Source organism: Hylobates moloch, unplaced genomic scaffold (genome assembly GCF_009828535.3).
Source record: "Hylobates moloch isolate HMO894 unplaced genomic scaffold, HMol_V3 SCAFFOLD_8, whole genome shotgun sequence".
Taxonomy (NCBI): domain Eukaryota; kingdom Metazoa; phylum Chordata; class Mammalia; order Primates; family Hylobatidae; genus Hylobates; species Hylobates moloch.
This window is the reverse complement of record NW_026652283.1, coordinates 59,352,481-59,374,996: the sequence shown is the minus strand read 5'-3', so window position 1 is coordinate 59,374,996 and position 22,516 is coordinate 59,352,481. Positions and strand designations below refer to the sequence as shown.

The 22,516-nt window shown below is 34.5% G+C and overlaps 2 protein-coding genes across 5 annotated transcripts in view; both read left to right on the top strand.

Annotated features, from left to right (window-relative positions):
• LOC116473207 (rab GTPase-activating protein 1-like) overlaps nucleotides 1-22,516 on the top strand; it is a 435,590-nt gene that overhangs the window by 204,955 nt on the left and 208,119 nt on the right. The window lies entirely within an intron of this gene.
• On the top strand, nucleotides 7,925-14,422 carry GPR52 (G protein-coupled receptor 52). Its single transcript, XM_058443080.1, has one exon. The coding sequence runs from the start codon at nucleotides 10,664-10,666 to the stop codon at nucleotides 11,747-11,749; it is 1,086 nt and encodes a 361-aa protein (XP_058299063.1). The 5' UTR covers nucleotides 7,925-10,663; the 3' UTR covers nucleotides 11,750-14,422.

Here is a 22,516-nt window from a genome sequence, read left to right as displayed (position 1 = left end):
TGCAATGATTTTTATATATTGACCTGTGTTCCGACAAAATTTATTCATTAATTCTAGTGGGCTCTTGGGAAGACATTTTAGTATTTCTTATGTGCACAATTATATCTTCCTTTTTTTGTATGGCTTTTTTTTTCTTGGCTGTTAAACTGGCTGGGACCTCTAGTACAATGTGTATAGATGTGTAAGAGCAGATATCCTTCCCTTTTTCCCAATCTTGGGAAGAAAGCATTTAATATTTCACCATTAAATATTTCACCATTAAATATTATGCTAGATGTAGGTTTTCCCATAAAGTGTCTTTATCAGGTTGAGGAAGTTTTCTTTTGTAGTGCCACTAAATTAACTTTTCTTAAATTTTCTTAGTTGCTAATAATTTGTCTCATAATGAAATGAAATTGACAACATGAAATTGTTTTCTGCTCTTGAGAGGTCACTAAATCAGTAGATTGTGATATGTATCACTTCAGAGGGTTTATTTGATTCTTGGCACTTAGACCAAGTTGCTTTAATACTACATTTGATAGTACATTTAAAGTGCATTGATACTGTATTTTGCAGCATTTGGTATTTTTTAGATGATAAGTAATTAAATAATCATTGTCAATTGCTAGATAGGGCTTTTCAAAGCACTAGTGAAATACTCATATTTAATTTAGTTTAGGGAGATTTACAGATAACTAATACTAACCTTTATTTGAGTATATTAGGAGGTTAATTCCCCCCTCCCACAATTGGGAAATACATTTTCTAGCTTTTTCTTGTGAAGTTTGTGTATTCTGAGCTTCACGTAGACTGGATGTTACTGTTTTTCAGTCCTTTGATAGACTCTTTTAGCTATTTTATGTGCTTTATATTAAAATTATGTTAAACACTTATTTGTTTGACACCTATTCTGTGTCTAGCACCACAGTGTAGGCCCTTGAGATGCAATGGCAAACAAAGCAGATGTTGCTCTCCTCATGGGACTTGTAATCTAGTCAAGAAGACAAAGGTGAATGAAGTAAATAATTATAAACTATAATATGTGTAGAATCTGGTCTGGTTCCCTGTGAGAACTCAAGGAAGATTCCCCAGAGGAAGTGGTATTAAAACTGAGACCTAAAGATTGCATCTGAATTAAATAAAAAGAAGTGTGATGGCCTAGTAAGCAGCAGTTATTAATATCCTGAGGCCGTAGGGAACATAGCAAGTATATTTGTGACTGGTGGGTGAGGGATATGAGTTGGTGGGGAGGTAGAGGTAGTTTAGCTAATCCTAAACAACATAGAGGAGAAATGAGACTGGATGGATGCATGGAGACCAGTTTTTTTTTTTTTTTTTTTGAGACGGAGTGTCACTCTGTCACCCAGGCTGGAGTGCAGTGGCGCAATCTCGGCTTACTGCAAGCTCTGCCTCCCGGGTTCACGCCATTCTCCTGCCTCAGCCGCCCGAGTAGCTGGGACTACAGGCGCCCGCCACCATGCCCGGCTAATTTTTTTTGTATTTTTTAGTAGAGACGGGGTTTCACCATGTTAGCCAGGATGGCCTCGATCTCCTGACCTTGTGATCCGCCCGCCTTGGCCTCCCAAAGTGCTGGGATTACAAGCGTGAGCCACCGTGCCCAGCTGGAGACCAGTTTTTATAGCACCTATTAGGATCTTATCATAAGGGCAATGTAAAACCAGTGAAGTATTTTAAAACAGAAGCAACATGATCTGGTTTGCATTGTGGAAAAAAATATTTTGTCTCTTGTGAATGATGGATTGAAGAGAGACTACAAACAACTCAAGAAGGCCACATTGGAAACCACTACAGGTGTCTAAGCACAAGATGATGCTGGTTGGCTAGGGTAATGATAGTGAAGATGGAGAAAAGTTACCAGGTAGGAGAAGTAGTTGAGGCAATAGGTAAATTCTGAATGCGTAAGCCTTTTGGTACGTTTTTAAATTTAGTAAAGGACAACAGGTTTACTTTAGTCTCTATTTGTTTACTTTTTTTTTTTTTTGAGACAGTCTCACTCTGTTCCTCAGGCTGGAGTGCACAGTGGTGCGATCTCTGCTCACTGTAAGCAATTTTCATGCCTCAGCCTCTTGAGTAGCTGGGATTACAGGTGTGCACCACCATGCCTGGCTAATTTTTTGTATTTTTAGTAGAGACAGGGCTTCACCATATTGGCCAGGTTGGTCTTGAACTCCTGACCTCAAGTTGATCTGCCTGCCTTGGCCTTCCAAAGTCCTGGGATTACAGGTGTGAGCTACCCTGACTGGCCTCTATTTGTTTACTTTCTTTAATACTGTATTGCTTGTATAGTTCTCTTTGATAGGCATTGCCTACTATTTATCCTATTTGCCATTGATGGCTAATGGTCCTTTCTTGCTTTTCTGTTTAAGTTCTATTGAGGAGTAGTTTGAATTGACTGGATGTTTTAATAATGAAATATTGATAAATATAAAAGAATAAAAGTATAATAAATATATATATAAAAGAATAAACATATCTAATGTATAAATAAAAAATTAAATGCCTGTGATGTATCATGTAATAAAGTTATACAGTTTGGGCTGTTACAAGTAATTCTATATAATGATTCCTCCTAGATATTTTCTGATTAGCATTCATCAGCTGAAAGCAGAAGGAGGCAGCTGATGATTGTAAAAAAAAAAAAAAAAGACAATAATAAGATACCTAATGACCCTGAAAACGAAGAGAATTATGCCTAATTTAAAAACAAAGAATGCTTTATATAGGAAACTATGTAAATATATATTAGTACTCTTTTGTCAGTAAAGCTTCACATTATAAATGTGTTCATATTATAATCCTGTCGGAAAAAATATGGGAAGAAAGAAAAGTAAGGAAGCTGGTACAGTCAGCCAGGTGTGGTGTCTCACGTCTGTAATCCCAGCACTTTGGGAGACCGAGGCAGGTGGATTACTTGAGGTCAGGAGTTCAAGACCAGCTTGACCAACATGGTGAAACCCTATCTCTACTAAAAATACAAAATTAGCCAGGTGTGGTGGTGCGTGCCTGTAATCCCAGCTACTTGGGAGGCTGAAGCAGGAGAATTGCTTGAACCTGGGAGGCGAAGCGAAGGTTGCAGTGAGCTGAGATCGTGCTATTGCACTCCTGCCTGGGCAACAAGATCGAAACTCTGTCTCAAAAAAAAAAAAAAAAAAAAAAAAAAAAGTAGCTAGTACAGTCAGTTGCTAAAAAGAAAAAACTACTTTGTTTGAGCTGCTGAAGCTTTTTTTTTTTTAAGTTGGTGGAAAGAAAGAGGGAGGCTTAGTGGGTCAAAGGCACTGCTTCTGAAACTCTTCATCTCATGTTTTCATCTCCCTTTAGAAGCATGTGCAATTATGGATTATTTACAGTATTTGTAGATTCAAATAGCTACCAGTGATTATTTTTGGAAACAAACTAAAGGGATTTAGTATGTGAAATTTTCTGAATGATATTTTTTGCCATTTTCCTAATTTTAGAAATATTATGATTCAAAACTGCTTCAAATATGTGTAATGGCTATACTTTTTCAATGGTTTGGTAGTAAAGCTTAGCTTTTAACTTTTCTTTACAAGGAATGTGGGACCTATCTACATTCATGAATATTTATCGAATATAATTTTATTTTAAATATTTATTTTTCTTGTGCTAGAGAATATTATATCTGATTTTGATTGATTTTAATACTATTATCTCTGAAAGTCAAAATATTTCCTTATAAAATAGGACTTTCTAGCCTTTTGTATAAAATTTAAATATTGCCTTTTCATCCTTAAACATAATATTCACTTGAAAATCGTTATTCTAATGTATCTTACAAACGTCTCATTTCTGGTAATGAGAAATACACTTACCGTTCTATATTCACCTAAACCTCCAAAGATTTTGGCAGTAACATGGTTTTCTCTGAAAGGCAGTTCAACATGGAGGAAAGAATAGGACCTTCTACTCTTTAGAAATAATTTTTTCCAACTTTTATTTTAGAATCAGGGAGTAGAGATCATTTTTATAATTAATAATACATAATAGTTATATATGGGGTACATGTGATATTTTGATACATGCATACAATGTGTAATGATCAAATCAGGGAAATTGGGACATCTATCATCTCAAATGTTTATGACTTATTGTGTTGGTAGCATTCTAACTTCTTTTCCAGTTATTTTGAAATATACAATAAATTGTTAACTATAATCTCCCCACTACAACCACTAGAACTTATTCCTTCTATTTGACTGCATTTTTGTAACCATTATCCAGCTTCTTTTCATTCCTTTTTCCCTACCCTTCCCAGCCTCTGACAACAATCATTTTACTCACTACTTCGATAAGATCAACTTTTTTAACTCCCACATGTGAGTGAGAGTATGCAATATTTGTCTTTCTGTGCCTGGTTTATTTCACTGAACATAATGTCCTCCAGTTCCAATCATGTTGCTGCAAATGTAAGAATTTCATTCTTTTTTATAGTTGAATAATATTTTATTGTGTATACATATTGCTTTTTTTCCCCACCTATTCATGTCTTGATGGACACTTAGGTTGATTCCATATCTTGGCTATTGTGAATAGTGTTGTAATAACATGGTAGTGCATTTATCTGTTTGACATTGCTGATTTCCTTTCTTTTGGATATCTACCCAGCAGTGGCATTGCTGGATCATATGATAGTTATATTTTTAAATTTTTGAGTAACTTCCGTACTGTTTTCCATAATGGCTATTTTAGTTTTACATTCCCCCAATAGTGTATGAGTGTTCTGTTTTCTCTGCATCCTCACCAGCGTTTGTTACTTTTTGTCTTTTTGATAATAGCCATATTAACTAGGTAAGACTGTATCTCATTATAGTTTTGTAGTTTTGATTTGCGTTTGCCAGATGCAAAATGAGTAATATTTCATATACCTCTTGGCAATTTGTATGTCCTCCTGTGAGAAATGTTGATTCAGATCTTTTGCTGACTTTTTAATAGTTTTTTTTCTGATTATTAATCACTTGTCAGATGGCTAGTTTGCAAATATTTTCCCATTTTTTAGGTTGCCTGTTCACTGTATTGATTATTTTCTTTGCTGTGCAGAAGCCTTTTAGCTTAATATCATCCTGTTTGTCTATTTTTGTTTTGTTGCCTGTGCTTTTGAGGTCTTACTCAAATAGTCTTTGCCAAAACCAATGTCCTGAAGCATTTCCCCAGTGTTTTCTTGTATTAGCTGCATAGTTTCAGGTCTTACCTTTAAGTTTTTAATCAACTTTAACTGGATTTTTGTATATGGTGAGAGATAGGAGTCTAGTTTTATTTTTCTGCATATCGATATCCAGTTTTTCCAGCAGCATTGATGGAAGACACTGTCTTTTCAACAGTGTATTTTCTTGGTGCCTTTCCTGAATTTAGGTTGACTATAAATGTGTAGATTTATTTCTGGGTTCTCTGTTCTGTTCCATTGGTCTATGTGTTTTTATGCCAATATCATGCTGTTTTGGTTACTATAACTTTGTAGTATATTTGGAGTCAGGTAGAGGGGTGCCTCTAGCTTTGTTCTTTTTTCTTAGGATTGCCTTAGCTATTCAGGGTCTTTTGTAGTTCCATACGAATTTTAGGGTTTTTTTTCTATTTATTTTAATGTCATTGTTATTTTGAAAGGGAATGCATTAAATCTGTATGTTGCTTTGGGTGATATTGTCCTTTTAACAATATTAATTCTTCCAATCCATGAACATGGCATATCTTTTTAATGTGTTGTTTGGTTTGCTAGTATTTTGTTAAGGATTTTTGCGTCTATGTTTCTTAGGGATATTCGCCTCCGATAATTTTTTTTGTTGTATGTGTCCATGTCTGCTTTTGGTATCAAGATAATGCTGGCCTCATAGAATGAGTTTGGAAATATTCCCTCCTCTTAACTTTTTAAGAATAGTTTGAGTAGAGTTGGTATTAGTTCTTCTTTAAGTGTTTGATAGAATTCAGCAGTGAAGCCATCAAGTTCTGGGCATGTCTTTGATGGGAGACTTTTTATTATTGCTTCAATCTCTTTACTCATTATTAGTCTGTTCAGATTTTCTGTTTCTTCGTGGTTCAATCTTGGTAGATTGTATGTGTCCAGGAATTTAGCCATTTTTTCTAGGTTTTCCAGTTTGTTGGCATATATATTTTTCACAATAGTCTCCAATGATTCTTTGTATTTCTATGGAGTCAATTGTAATGTCTTTTTTTCATCTTCGATTTTATTTATTTGAGTCTGCTTTCTTTTTTGCTTAGTCTAGCTAAGGGTTTGTTGATTTTGTTTATGTTTTCAAAAAATCGAGTTTTTGTTTTGTTGATCTTTTTATGTTTTTTAGATCTCAACTTCTGCCCTGCTCTTTATTATTCCTTTCATTCTACTAATTTTGGGTTGGTTTGTTCTTGCTTTTATAGTTTTTTCAGGTGTATCATTAGGTTATTTATTAGAAGTCTTTCTACTTCTTTGGTTAGGCATTTATTTCTATAAGTTTCTGTGTTATTATTACTTTTGCTGCATCTCATAGGTGTTGGTATGTTGTGTTTCCATTTTTATTTAAGAACTTTTAAAATTCTTCTCTTAATTTCTTCATTGACCCGTTGGTCTTCAAGAGCATATTGTTCAATTTCCGTGTATTTGCACAGTTTCCAAAGCTCCTCTTGTGATTTTTAGTTTTTTTCCATTGCAGTAAGATACTTGATATGCTAGAAATCATTTTTATAAAATCTGAAATTATTCTAAGACATTTTCTGACCAGCAGCCATCAGAAGAAAGAAGAGAGTGGGGTTTTTATTTGTTTGATTCTTGTATTTTTGCTTATTTATGGTTCAGGGAGTACATGTACAGGTTTGTTACGTGGGTAAATTGTATACAAATGATTTCATCACCCAGGTAGTGAGCATAGTGAGCGTAGCACCTAGTAGGTAGTTTTTCAGTCCTCTCACCCTCCACCTTCCCTGTGGAGTCAGGCCCAGTGTCTATTGTTCTCCTCTTTGTGTCCATGTGTACTCAGTGTTTAGCTCCCACTTATAAGCGAGAATATGCAGTATTTGGTTTTCTGTTTTTGCATTAATTTGCTTAAGATAATGGCCTCTAGCTGCATCTGTGTTGCTGCAAAGGACATGATTTTGTTCTTTTTATGGCTGCATAGTACTTCATGGTGTATATGTACCATGTTTTCTTTATTCAGTCCATTGTTCATAGGCATCTGGATTGATCCATGTGTTTGCTATTGTGAATAGCGCTGCAGTGAACATATGACTGCATGTATCTTTTTGGTAGAATGATTTCTATTCTTTTGGGTTGAATGGAAGTTCCGTTTTGTATTTTTGAGACATCGTCAAACTGCATTTCACAGTGGCTGAACTAATTTACATTCCTACCAGCATTGTATAAGTGTTCCCTTTTTTCCACCACCTTGCCAACATCTGTAATTTTTTCACTTTTTAATAACCATTCTGACTGGTGTGAGATGGTATCTCATTGTGGTTTTGATTTGCGATTTTTAAGCCTTAAGAATAATAATAACCTATTTCAGTCCCATTTTCACAAGTCTGTAATTATAGGCAAGTTATACTTACTATCTCTAGTATCTGCTTTCTTCATTTTGAAAATGATCATGATAATACCTACTTCGTAGAGTTTTAAGATTTTTATAAAGGAAAAGTATATAATGCACACAGCACAATGCTTGGCATATAGAAAGTACTCAACAAATGTTAGTTATCTTCCATTTTATCTTAATTTTCCTGGTGTATTTTAATTCTGACATAATTTGTAAATTAGTTCTAAGTCACTTTTAAGAAAAGTTCTGACCCCATAAGAAGTTTAAAATAGTGAATGTTTGTTTGTAGTAAGTCAAAATAATCAGAAATGTTTTTAATGTCCATCAAATATTTGATTAAATTAATTTGCATTGTTCTAATTTAGGTATGTGTAGCTCAAGCACTTAGAACAAATTTCTTTGACCATTTGACCTTTTTTTCATACTAGGATAAAAAGTGGATAAGCAATGTTTCTATTTATTCTAATTTCTATGCTCTTTTGAGATCATATTTGACCTTCAGTATTGCCCTGAATAGATTTTGGTACAGTAGTGTTAGTTCTATTGCTTTGTTTGTACAGTTAAATACATCAAACTCAGCAATTTTTTGTGGGGGTGGTGGGGATTGGAGAGATTAGTAAATGATTTCTAAGTTCTGTTAATTAAAATATAACTATGTATTTTAGAGAGAAGTTAGTAGTCATATCACTTTAGTTCATGAAGACTTGGCAGATTTTTAATAATTAATAAGTTTTTTCTGCCAATGAGCATTAGATTACTGCTGACTTTTTAGTGTCATAGTACCTTGTAGTAGTTTCTTTACAGGGTTTACAGGAGTATGGCAGTTTATTTTTTCTGTGCTGTCCATAGGAAATAATCTTTTCAAATGCTATAAGGAGAATACCTTGAGAAGTTCATAAATGCCTTAATATATTATAAAGATCGGTCAGTTCCATTGTCTTCTTTTGTCAGTCTTGATCGGAGCTTGCCGAGTAAGTCTATAAGCCTGCATGTGCCTGGCAACTGTTACCTAGTGACAGTTTCAGCTGCAGTAGCCATTGGCTGTGCTGTTGATTGGGGCAGGAGGGCCGAGTCACCTTTCTGATGGTGAGTTTTTCTGCATCAGCCCAGGATGAGGAGGAGGAGGAGGAGGGCTTGGGCTCAGGTGGAGGCATTGATGCTGAGAGATTGTGAAGAATATACTGACAGCATCCTTGTAGCTGCATCACAGTAAATCGGACTTCTGAATCAAGCAGCCCAGCCTAGCAGCTGATAAGAGTGAATGTAGGTGAGAAGCATTACCTTATTCCTATAACAAGAGAACTATTTTGTGATAAGTGAAACTAGGAATATACAAGAAGAAATATCCTATGGCTATTATAACAGAAGAAGGACTTGCCTGAATGACTTGGTGGTGCACCAGAAAATAACTTTCAGAAGAATGCTTTCTGTTAAGCTGCTGCATTGTTCCTGGAGGAAATGTTATTTCTAATGCATGTTATTTCTTCAAAAGATAGGATAACAATGACAAGAGACTCTCTGAAATGACTTTACTTTTAAAAAATACTTTGGCAAATGTTAACCTGATATCAAAATGACCTTGGAAGCATTTTGGATGGATTCTATCCTGGCAGCCTTGCAATATTTCAAACTCTAGGATTTAAACTCATCTTGATACTTTAGAGGTATTTTAAAATAAGACTATCTTGCAACCAACCTAATGGCCCCTGTGTTAATTGAGCACTTGCTCAAAATAGAATACAGAAATAGAAGAGGCATTTTTTAACATATGGCTGCTACATAACTGCAAATGTAATAAACAAGGTAATTTTCCACTTTCAGAAGATATAGTTGAAGTAATGATTTAATGTGTTAAATCATCTACTGAAAATAGAAAAGGTATAGCAAAATAGAATATGAAGCCTATTAGAAATACCTAAGTAATAAATAATGGCAGCATTTCTGGTCAAATAAGCTCACAGTATATTGGAAAGTTTTATTGTCTAACTTTATATTTACATATATATGAGATATGGGTGTACAGTTGCAAAGGTGAGAAATAACTGTGAGCTATATATTTTATTATGCTCCATTATAAGGAAGGTGGTATATAAAATAATAAATGTTATTTTAAGTTATAGATACCAAATTAATAGCAAAAATAATTTCATTTTGAAAAGGAAGAGGTATAAGTTACGTTGCTGTTAGTACCACCAGTAACTGTAATGGACTAAAACTGCTTTCATCTAAATGCTTTAAAAATGCATGCAGAATTAAAACTTCAGAAGTTTATTATATTTTGCCAGCTGTTAATTCATTAATTAATTGTATATTATCTTTTCTATTGGAAAATACTTTTTTCTCATGAGAGTTATAGGGCAATCTAGAGTCTGTTTGTTACCTCTATTCTGCCCATGTAGAGATGAATCTTTTCAAATTAACTTTGATAGAGTTGTTTTTCTTAGATTTTAGAAAAATGACAAATAGGTTATAAATTTGACCCTCCCAACATCAATCCCTGAACTAAGCCCAAAGACACTCTTTGTCACAATGAACTTTTTCTTAGCTTTTCAACCAAATTTGAGTTCTTAAATTATTTAAAATCTAAAATATGAATGCATTTTTCATCATAGATAAAGCAGGAAGCCTGAGACAGTTTCGGAGTTTTTCTTTTCTCATTCTTTCCAGTTGCTCCCTAAGAAACTGCCTCACTTAGGAGAACAGCCCACAGAAGCTTTTCTTCCTTTGGCAATTTATTTTTTTTTCTTTTTACAGATTTAATTTTTCATAGTGCAAGATAATAAGAAGTCTATTTTCTCTAGAAGTGCCTTATGTCTGCAAAAAGTTCTTTGAGGGCACCAGAGGAAACTAATTAGTGACCTCTTTTCACCTCCTTTCTAGCTTACCCCCTTCTCTCCACCTCTTACCGTCCCCCCCCTACCCCCCGCCCGAAAGCTGAGGTGTGTCACTGCTGAACTGAGGCTGATGAAGAGACTTGAGCACTCTCTGGGACTCTCAGCTGTGACAGAAGCACTGACACTGTCTACTGAAGCAGGTTCTGAAACACTCATGTGCGGTGTTTAACAGATGCTGGGCAGGGCACCTGCTTGCTGTAGCCAAGTCTGCAGGTATCTTTAAATTTCCAAGCCATGAATGAATCCAGGTGGACTGAATGGAGGATCCTGAACATGAGCAGTGGCATTGTGAATGTGTCCGAGCGTCACTCCTGCCCACTTGGATTTGGCCACTACAGTGTGGTGGATGTCTGCATCTTCGAGACAGTGGTTATTGTGTTGCTGACATTTCTGATCATTGCTGGGAATCTAACAGTTATCTTTGTCTTTCATTGTGCTCCACTGTTACATCATTATACTACCAGCTATTTCATTCAGACGATGGCATATGCTGATCTTTTCGTTGGAGTTAGCTGCTTGGTTCCTACTCTCTCACTTCTCCACTACTCCACAGGTGTCCACGAGTCATTGACTTGCCAGGTTTTTGGATATATCATCTCAGTTCTAAAAAGTGTTTCTATGGCATGTCTTGCTTGCATCAGTGTGGATCGTTATCTTGCAATAACCAAGCCTCTTTCCTACAATCAACTGGTCACCCCTTGTCGCTTGAGAATTTGCATTATTTTGATCTGGATCTACTCCTGCCTAATTTTCTTGCCTTCCTTTTTTGGCTGGGGGAAACCTGGTTACCATGGTGACATTTTTGAATGGTGTGCCACCTCTTGGCTCACCAGTGCCTATTTTACTGGCTTTATTGTTTGTTTACTTTATGCTCCTGCTGCCTTTGTTGTCTGCTTCACTTACTTCCACATTTTCAAAATTTGCCGTCAGCACACCAAAGAGATAAATGACCGAAGAGCCCGATTCCCTAGTCATGAGGTAGATTCTTCCAGAGAGACTGGACACAGCCCTGACCGTCGCTACGCCATGGTTTTGTTTAGGATAACCAGTGTATTTTATATGCTGTGGCTCCCCTATATAATTTACTTTCTTCTGGAAAGCTCCCGGGTCTTGGACAATCCAACTCTGTCCTTCTTAACAACCTGGCTTGCAATAAGTAATAGTTTTTGTAACTGTGTAATATACAGCCTCTCCAACAGTGTTTTCCGGCTAGGCCTCCGAAGACTGTCTGAGACAATGTGCACATCCTGTATGTGTGTGAAGGATCAGGAAGCACAAGAACCCAAACCTAGGAAACGGGCTAATTCTTGCTCCATTTGACGAGAGCTACATAGTAAATCAAATGTAATCTGACAGTGGTTTTGGATCATATTCTAGATTCATCTGGAAATTTGCCATCAGAGAAATATTTACTTGAATAGTTGACTATAAAATGAAGTATGAGACTAAAAGTTTCTCTTTTTTTTTTTCTTTTTCATGGAAGAAACTAAAGGGAAGGATGTATAGAGGGTTATCTCATGAAATAATTATAGCATGTGAGTATTAGTGTGCAGTAACAGGAAAAATTAAGCACTGAGATAAAAAAGAATATCTCAAATCTTCTGCAGGACATGAGCAAGCCCCCCGGCTTGGCGTTTCTGTCTTTCTGTCTGACTGTACCCTGCCTCTGTCTTTCTCATTTTGTCCATGTTTCTCTCACTCTTTGTGGAAGTTATTACTTACATAAACTGCCCTTTGTAGAAAAGTGCTACATATTATATATGTGGCAAAGTATAATCTTTTGCATCAAAGTGTACCTTTAATCACACTAATCTATAATCCATAGATGATCTCTTCATGGAGGATGCACAGTAAGCATTGCATTTTATTATTCGCCAAACAACCCCTTTGCTTGCGTTTTTATAATCTTCTCTGCAGCACAATTTTTCTGCTACAAACAAATAGAAACAGTATTTTTGTTTCTTCTGGGTAAAATGACATTTGCTTTTCCCCGGTTTCCTAACAGTCTCCTGCTTTTTTTGTCTCTTTTTCTTGATCTGCATCCATTGGTACCTTACTTTAGAAGTGTCTTAGCTATTGAAAGAATCTACTGTATAGAGCATCCATAATGTTAAATAATGTATTTCTTCCAGCAAAGCAATCTGGTAGCTTATTAAATATTTTTAATGGCTTTTGGAAACATTTTTATCTGGTTCCTTTTAAATTAGTTCATGTGCTTAAAAGTGATGTCTTCTTTTGCTATAGTAAAGCTTTGTTTTTCTTTAAGAAAACCCACTAGTAATTGTAATGCAGATGCAGGGTACTCACCCAGCAGTGAGGTATTACTCGTAAGGGTTCTTAGAATGCCCTTTTTAAAAATAAATAAATAAAATAAAACATGAATCTTTTTTGTGTTAGGTCTACAATAGTTTACTGTTGTGTCCACCAGTTAGTCATTTGTGTGATATGCGTTTGCACATACTATATTTTCAACAGCAAAGAAAATATAAATTATGTTATCTGTGCCTAATGTTTTCTTAGCAAAATATATAGATCAATGTTGTTTAAGTTGTCAACATTGGAAAAAGTATATACAAAAACTTATTTTAAGAGAAAAATACTTTTGTGTAATTGTTATTTAGATATTTATATTAGACAAAGCTGCATTTTTAGTGCTGCTGAGAATATAATATACTTAATTATCAAATACAGATAAGAGCTGACAGTATTTTCTTTTGTAATGATCTGTTTTCAAATGCAGAGATCAACTTATTTTTTTGCGCGCTACATGGGATTGTGTGATAAATTGTCAGGGGTTTAGATGTAGCAAAGTAGCATTTGGGGAATTAGTGAAGCAGGTATGAGCAGTAAAACATCTAAATATTACTTTTTTACCATAAGTTTCTTGCCTGAAAGATATTTTAAAATTTATATCAAACTACTGAGTATTTTTCTTCTCAGCATTTTTGATTTCTTTGTTTTATGAAATGCATTTAATAAAATGTGCCTATGACTCTTCAAATTAGAAGCCAACCATGTTTGCACCCTGGTGGTTTGGCTTCAAAGGTCTTTTAGTAGAAATGTTGTCATTTTATTGAGGTTGTTCTGAACCCCTGTATATTTTTAAACATGTAAGAAAGATTTAAAATAAAGAATAAAATAATATTCTATATATCAAAATGAGACTTCGCCTCAGTTTAATAAAATGCTTATGGCAAGAGTTTACTTTTTTGGGAATCAAAATCTAATTGTTTTAAACTTCTGTAGCTTGGGTTTATATTTATTCTTGTCCCCTGTTTGCCAGTGGCATCTTGGTTTAAATGTGCCTTTTAAATTCAGACCAGTTCAAGAAAAACAAAGTTCAAGGAAATGTACTGCTAACATTTCAGATATCACATATAAGACTTCAAAATTATACATATTATTTGGGAATCGTATTTTTATTTCTTTGAGGTATAAATATAGTTAGAAAGGACCCAGTGGATTCTGTGTACAGAAAGCCTGAGGCCATGCTTACTGCATTTTCCCCTTCTGGGTTTTCCCCATAGTAATTAATAACAGTTATATGCCAGGCTCACTGTTCAGTTTTACATGTGTTATACCTTTAATCCTCACTACAACCTTTTGAGATAATAGTTATTATTTCCACTCCAGAGATAAGGAAACGAAAGAAAAATGATTATTCGTCAGTTAACTAGTCAATGGCAGAGGTTCCCGCCCATCCAGTAGGCCTGGGCCAAAGCCTGTCTGCTTCACCAGTAGGCTGCACTGCTTTCATTTCAAAGGCCTTTAAATTTTTATACCTCTGTCTGTACCTTTTCCTTACAATATTTCTCTGAGTTTTATTTATTTTTTTCTCATCGTAAGACTTTTGCTTGAGTTCTTTTCTTGTGATGTCTTTTTCTTTGATCTTACAAGTTTCTTTTATTAAAACAGCAATCTGTTAAGCTCAAACTTACCAGTTTAGTCTGTAATCAAACTGAAATTGTTGATATTACTTTGGTTTACTTTTGTTATTTCCCTTGAATACCTTTTTGAAATCTCTATCAATTTCTTTTTGGAAAAAAATTGAAGAGGAAGAGTAGAAAAGAAAGGCTTTATCATAGGCTGAAAGAGGCTGAATGAGGCAAATTCTAAGCTTAGTTTTATTTACTATAGTATTTTATATACAACTCTAGGGCAAACCACTTAACTTCCTTTTGTCATATTTTAATGTGTTTATATAATAAGCTAATCCTTATTTTGAAACCTCTCTTTTTAGATAATATGTTTTAAGAATAGGAAGCATAATCATTTTTCTCATCATTATATTATATTTTGTGGTAATTATCCAGTTTCGCTATAAAAGACAGCCAAAAAACAATGCATTCTGTATTCTCTTTCCTAAGGGTTCTATTATTTGCATAGTTGTTTCTAGAGTTATAGAGTGTTGGAAAGCTTCATAATTTACACTGTTAGTATATGAAACTTGGGCTGAGATCCAGGCCCTCATAAACTGCTTGGCCTTAGGTAAGATACCAAATGCTCTAAAACCTTAGTTTTGGCATTGATTAAAAAATATTAAGTCAGAGACTTGTAGCTCCCTGTTCAGCTGAATTTGAGGACTAAATGAAATTTTGTAGTCTGTGTGCCCAGCATAGCTCCTGGCACATAAAAAATGTTCGGAATATGGTAGCTGCTGTTTTTGTTTGTTTGTTTGTTTTGAGGTGGAGTCTTGCTCTGTCACTCAGGCTGGAGTGCAGTGGCACTATCTCGGCTCACTGCAAGCTCCACCTCCTGGGTTCATGTCATTCTCCTGCCTCAGCCTCCCAAGTAGCTGGGACTACAGGCAGCTGCCACCACATCCGGCTAATTTTTTGTATTTTTAGTAGAGCCGGGGTTTTGCCGTGTTAGCCAGGATGGTCTTGATCTCCTGACCTCGTGATCTGCCCGCCTTGGCCTCCTGAAGTGCTGGGATTACAGGTGTGAGCCACTGCACCCGGCCGGTAGCTGCTGTTTTATTATCTTTGTAGGTGCCATATTTATTAACATCACAACTTAAAGGTCACTAATCCCAATTCAAACAGAAATAAACCATTGAGCATTAGGGTTTTCTAAGATAGCATTTCTTTTTGCAAATCTATTTAAACTCAAATTTTGGGGTTAAATTCAGATATTTCAAGTATATTTCTGAAAGCTCATTTCCCAGGAATAGTTATTCATGAAGACATCATTTGAGATTAAAGATATCCAGCAAGTGGATGTTGAGATGAGACAGTCAGACATGATTCTGAGATTAACTTACCTCTTACTTTATTACACTAAATATGCTTAAACATTTTATTCTCATTAGTGAAGTAATAATAGGAAGGATTGTCCAGGGATGTCTTGTCATTTGTCTTTGTGCTTTAATTTTCCTCATTTATTAAAATGGGATTTGAAGTATTTTGTCATATATCTATTTCTTGGGAGAAACAATGATTAATAAGCTGAGTTGCTCCATAGATAACATAAATTATGTGAATTTAAAGATAAATGAAGTTGCCTTAAAGGACCTTTCCTCTTTTTCTCCCCATGCTAGAAGGTAATCATTAGATGTGAAAAAGATACAATTACATAATAAGTGGATAAAAAAGATTTAGATGTGAGAAATCTGCTGGTGTAACATTCTGAGCATAGATAGCATGATGTATGTGTAGGTAGGGCCATTTTGGTGCATAGGAGCATGTATGTGTTACTGAGTCAGTGCTATACTCTGACGTGTAGGTTCCAAAAGATTCTCTTTTCCTTGAGCAGAAATTAATTTTATTTTAGACTAAGAGGGATATGTAGAAAGTGGTAATCCTGTAACCAAATACATAGATATTGAGGAAAACAAAATGGCTAGAATAAACAGTTCCCATTTCATGATTTCTCATAAATGGAAGTTTGATTCAGTGCTAGTCTTGCTCTGTATTTTAAAATATTCATAACTTTTTTCAATAGTGAAAGTGTTTTTTTAAAATATTAACATGATGGAATTAAGGTTTTTCTTCATGACTATTTTGTTTTAATTTTTTACAATGAGCATTGGTAAAAATTTCTTTTATAATCAGGAAAATTAATATTTGGTTGAAAAGAATGCTGAAGGCTAGGTGCAATGGCTCACACCTGTAATCCCAGCACTTTGGGAGGCCAAGGCAGGCAGATCACGAGGTCAGGAGATCAAAGCCATCCTGGCCAAAATGGTGAAATCCCATCTCTACTAAAAATACAAAAATTAGCTGGGTATGGTGACGTGCACCTGTAGTCCCAGCCACTCGGGAGGCTGAGGCAGGAGAATTGCTTGAACCCGGGAGGCGGAGGTTGCAGTGAGCCGAGATCGCACCACTGCACTCCAGCCTGGTGACAGAGTGAGGCTCCATTTCAAAAAAAAAAAAAAGAAGAATGCTGAATATTTAAAAAATATTTTAACATTTCACAAAACAGCTTATGTTGATACTACAAATAACACTATCCAATAATGTCTCAATATTGTCTTATAAAGATAAGTTATATAGTTTTTCTGAGTTCTGTCATTATTATTATTTCAGGTAGATTTTTCCGATAAACTTGATAACCTTCTACTTGCAATAGTAGATGTTCTTGACTTATTTTTGCTTTAATGTAAACAGTTTGAGGTATTACTTGATGGATCTGAAATGGATCTCAATCACTGTAGGATTTTTTTTTTTTTTTTTGAGACAGAGTCTCGCTCTGTTGCCCAAGCTGGAGTGCAGTGGTGCTATCTCCGCTCACTGCAAGCTCGCCTCCCAGGTTCACGCCATTCTCCTGTCCCAGCCTCCCAAGTAGCTGGGACTACAGGCGCCCGCCACCACTCCCAGCTAATTTTTTGTATTTTTAGTAGAGACGAGGTTCCACCTTGTTAGTCAGGATGGTCTCGATCTCCTGACCTCCTCGTGTTCTGCCCGCCTCAGCCTCCCAAAGTGCTGGGATGACAGGCATGAGCGACTGCCCCGGCCCGCTGTAGGATTTTTAAATGCATCATTGATGGCACCTTTCTGCATTTTTCACATCTTTAAACAACAAAAAGATGGCCCTGCATTAGGAAATAGGCTCCAGCTGGTACGTTACCTGCATTTCCTACATAGGCAGAATTCTCCAAAGAACATATTTATACTTTTTAATGGTAACTTTTATTCTGCTTTTATATATGATTTTCTACAAAGGTGAAGAAAATAACAGTAATAAATTTAGCAGGAGTCTGTTATGTCTGATAAATATTTAACATGAAAGGCACATATCACCACCTTCATTATAGTAAATGGAGCCAAATTAGTTTTTGAGATTCTAAAATTCTAAGGTTTAAGGTGATAAATATCAAGAAACATAGTACATAATAGTAGAATTCATGAAATGAAAATAATTTGCAAAATTTTGAAAACTTCCAAAAATGATAGGTATTTATACAAAAGAAATACCTATCACTGACTTAAACATTTAACCCCAGTTTTATTTTATTTTCTACTTAAGCAATTGTAAGTAAGGTTGATGCCAGTTAAAAATGGCAAAATATTTATTATAAATTCAATTATTTTAATTGCAAAGCACAAACAAGGTACAGAGTTGTATGACCTGTTCTTTAGATTTTTAAATTTATTTTTGGATAAAATGTGGACTGTAGCAAGAGATATGCAGTAGTTTTGTCTGAGATTATACATGACACAAAGAATGTTTATGTACATACTCTGTAAAGTATAGCTTTAAGATGTTCACTTATGTTCTTAATAGAATTCTAAGTTTAATATAATTATTAGTAGATGGCATATTTTTATACAAATAACCTCTTCACAATTATTCATTTACTTTGTCAGGAATTTTATAATTAAAAATGCTAAATTGGTAAGAAATTATTGGAAAACACTGCAAGTTGAAATTTGGAAACACTTATAATGCTTTTGAACATATGTAATGCTCTTGACATTATTAACGAGGTCTATTCTAAAAGCTTCTGTGAGTAAACACTATCTCATTTCACATATAGGAATCTGAGATGAGATTTTTAAGTGACCCTAACAAGATCATGTCGTTTGACAAAGATACTACTGACCACATGTCTTGTGTGACAATAATATTGCCTGTGATAAAGTTCTTGAATAATGTATTTATAGATGGCTGGTAATAGAGTGACCTGATATTTGTTTCTTGAGAAGAAAATGAAGACTTACTTATTTGATATAGAAGAAATTCTAAGTGAAATTTTTTCTTTTCATTCATGACATAGGAAAAATTATTTTAAAGTTAACTTTATGTTAGAGGTGTGATTTTTGAGATCATAGAAATTTTTAATAAGATGTATTATCAGCCTTGATCAGTGTTTTAATATTTCTTTAAACAGTTTTTTTATCTATAGAGGGTAATAAAAAATTTACCTCTCCTTTTGAAAACACAGCAGTCATCTACTGAATATATTGAGATATGTAGAATAAATTGAACAGTGTTTGCTGTGTATTCTAAAAACTATAAACTTAATGATGAAGACATCAAAATCACATTATATTCATGTACGTACTTTTGGAAAGTACTAATTTCATAGTCATGTACTTTATGTTTTGAATTTTTTTGTAATAGATTTGCCATGTTGTTGAGTCATCATAGGTTGGATTTTTCTCAATCATTATGATGGACAAGATTTTGATGTTTCAGGCTATAGTGCTTTTGTATGTTTGTAATCTGTAAAATATCAGTCAGGGAATCAGTGATTAGTTTGAATTAGTGATATATTAAATAAAACCTTTTAAATAAGTAATTCAGTTTTATTTCAATGAAAAATATAGTTACAGAAAAATTAAAGGAACTCAAATTAGGCAAATACAAAATTGCCTTGTAAGTGTCCTTAGAGGAAATCTTTCTTTAAGTCATTTCTAGTGTCTGTATCAGTTGAATAAAAATGAGTTCCACTGAGTTATTTGAAAAGTTTATTCTCTTAAATATGTAAAATTTCCATAACAATTTATGATACTCATTTAAAGAGTTTGTAGGATGAATCATTGCAAAGTCCAAATTTGGATTTTAATCTGAATTAACCAGATATTTTTGCATTTCAAATCAATAAATTAGGTCAATAAATATTTATTGATTATGCTATGTTAAGGGCATAAATTGTGGTTCTATAATATTCCTGGACTCTTAAGAGTAACTCATTGAATTGTGTGACTCCAATAAGCAGGAAAATTAATTTCTAGAATTTGAGGGAGAGATTGCAGAAAAGTCATAGGAACTATGCAGTACATTGTAGCATTAGAGGGATTAATGCATTTTAGAATATGAATTGGCTTCAATATTTAGCCATGTGTTTGGATGCTATAGTTCTAAAGGATACCACAGGATATTTGAGAAGTTATTAAAGTGAAAGGAGAGGAAATGTTCAATGTTGAGATTAGTACAAAAGTGTTGTGGGGAGAATACACAATAACTTTGGAATTCAGTATAAGAAAAAGAAAATATTCTTTATGTGGATTATATCTGATTAGAGTAAAATCATCACTTTAGGTATAAATTATAAGCTTTGAGATTGGGACAAGAATATTAACATGGGTAGAAGTAGCTTGAGGGATTGCACATAGGACATGTTCTACCAACTCAGGCATCATCTTTTTTTTTTTTTTTTTGAGATGGAATCTTGCTTTGTCACCCAGGCTGGAGAGTGATCACCAGAGTGTCACCCAGGCAGTGGAGTGATCTTGGCACACTGCAATGTCCACCTCCCGGGTTCAAGTGATTCTCCTGCCTCAGCCTCCCAAGTAGCTGAGACTACAGGTGTGTGCCACCATGCGCAGCTAATTTTTGTATTTGTAGTAGAGACAGGGTTTGACCATGTTGGCCAGGCTGGTCTCAAACTCCTGAACTCACGTGATCCACCTGCCCTGGTCTTCCAGTGATGGGACTACAGGTGTGAGCCACCATGCCTGGCATTAGGCATCTTCTTAGACCACTTTTTCTGGAGTTGTTTTCCTAATATTTGTCTTGTGATTACAAGTGAATGTCACCATATGCAGGCTATTATGACAGGCAGGTTTTAACTTCTCTGTCAATTAAGTTAATCATAAGATGTAGGCCTAATATTTTTTGAATAATAGAATCACTCATTCTTTCATTGAAGTATTTATCAGGTTGCTATTGTGTGCCAGGGACTCTTCTTAATTCTGTGTAAGATAAGGAGGTTTCTAAGTAAAACAGATTTTCAGTTCTCCAAGAGCACTTAGACTACAAGGGGCTATATGGACTTTATATGGATAACTATAGGGCAAGATAGGAGCTGACAAATTACAGTCCACTAACTATTGTAGATACAATTTCACTGGACCATAGCAGCACTCATTCATTTATATATTACCCATGGGTGCTTTTGTGCTACAATGGTAGAGAGTAGTTGTCATGGAGATGTTATGTTCTACAAAACCTAAATATTTACTGTCTGGCCGTTTACAGAAAAAAATTTGCTGACGCCTGGTATGAGACATTATAATGCCCTTCGTATGCTACTCACAATAGAATGTTGTGCTTTTATGTTTGCTAAAGGATCTCATACGAAGGAGTGATTTCAACCTGATTCAGTCAGGCATCAGGAAAATTTCTAGCATATGAGTAAGGACCTAGATATTGATTCCTCCTCTATGATTCCAGTGGTTTGTCAACTATATACCTGTCTGTAAATGAAACACAAATCTACTTTTTCTAATTAGTTCTTACTATTATATAGTTAATCTACATTACTTGTATTTAGATTTTTCCTACTCAGGTAAAGTTCTTTGCATATCAAACTTAGTGTCTAGTTTCTTTATTTAACTACTAATATGGCATAATCATATTTTACCTTTAAGCATGGAGTCAGTAATAATTAACATTGGATGTAGTCTTCAAACTTCAGAAGCATTTGTTAAACTTCTCATCAATAAATGATAATCTCATAGTCTAAAAGAGTTAATTTACTTATAAGTAAGCATGCCTCTTTTGTAGTACTCCAATAGGCAGTAAAACAAAAAACTAAAAAACAGAAGATCTAGCTGTATAAGAGTTAAATTTACATGCAACTCTAAAACATATATGACTTAAGAGAATTTATAATTCAGCACCAATCTATGACATTATTACTAGGCTCTTGGTAATATATAAGTTAGAAAATAAATGGTTATAGTCATACACTTAGCTAAGATGTATTGCAGTACTAGGAGTTTTATGCTTTTTGTCATTGTCAACTAATGAATGAAAATATAAAGCAATTTTAAAGAGCCACAATTTATATTTACAAAAAATTAAGTGGTTTGAAAAATCTTGATGATTCAGTTAATCACAGGTATTTGATACATTATTTAATAATATTTGCCTTGGCAGTACTATTGTTTTAAACTATTAATAATCCATTGGGAAGTTTTGGTTTTCTTCAAGTTTAGTAAATCAGTAAGAAAACGAATAAATGATCTTGATGTTTTTGTTAAAAATACAGTTCACGGAGTCTGTTAGAATAAAAGGAAACACTTACACAGTTGTCCCTCATTATCTGTGTGGGATTGGTTCCAGGATGCCCCAAGGATAGCAAAATCCACAGATGCTCAAGTCCCTTTTATAAAATAGCATACTATAACCTACACACACCCTCCCATATACTTTAAATTATCTCTGAGTTACTTACAATATCTAATACAATGTAAATGCAATATAATTAGTTGTATTGTTTAGGGAATAGTGACAAGAAATGTACATATACATTTCAAGTACATGTACAAGTGTGTATGTGTTGAAAACAGATGCAGCCATCCATTTTTTTTCCCCTGAGTATTTTCAAGCAGTGTTTGGTTGAATCAATGGATGTGAAACTTATGAATATGGAGGACTGACTGTATGTGCTTTTATGCTTTCAGTACCGCTTAAAGTCACTGAGATAGTAGAGCCATCATTAGAACCCATATAGTCAGAGTGAATACCTTAATAATGTTTATTGTATGTTTTCCCAAACAAATGAATAGAATAATTTTAGGTAAAATTGTGTATTAAAAGATTGTAAATGGTTAGGTTTCCATTAGTTTGATTTTGAGAGAAAGATTTCAGAGAATCATTAGGTCCTTCTGCCTTTTTCAGAACAGTCAACGG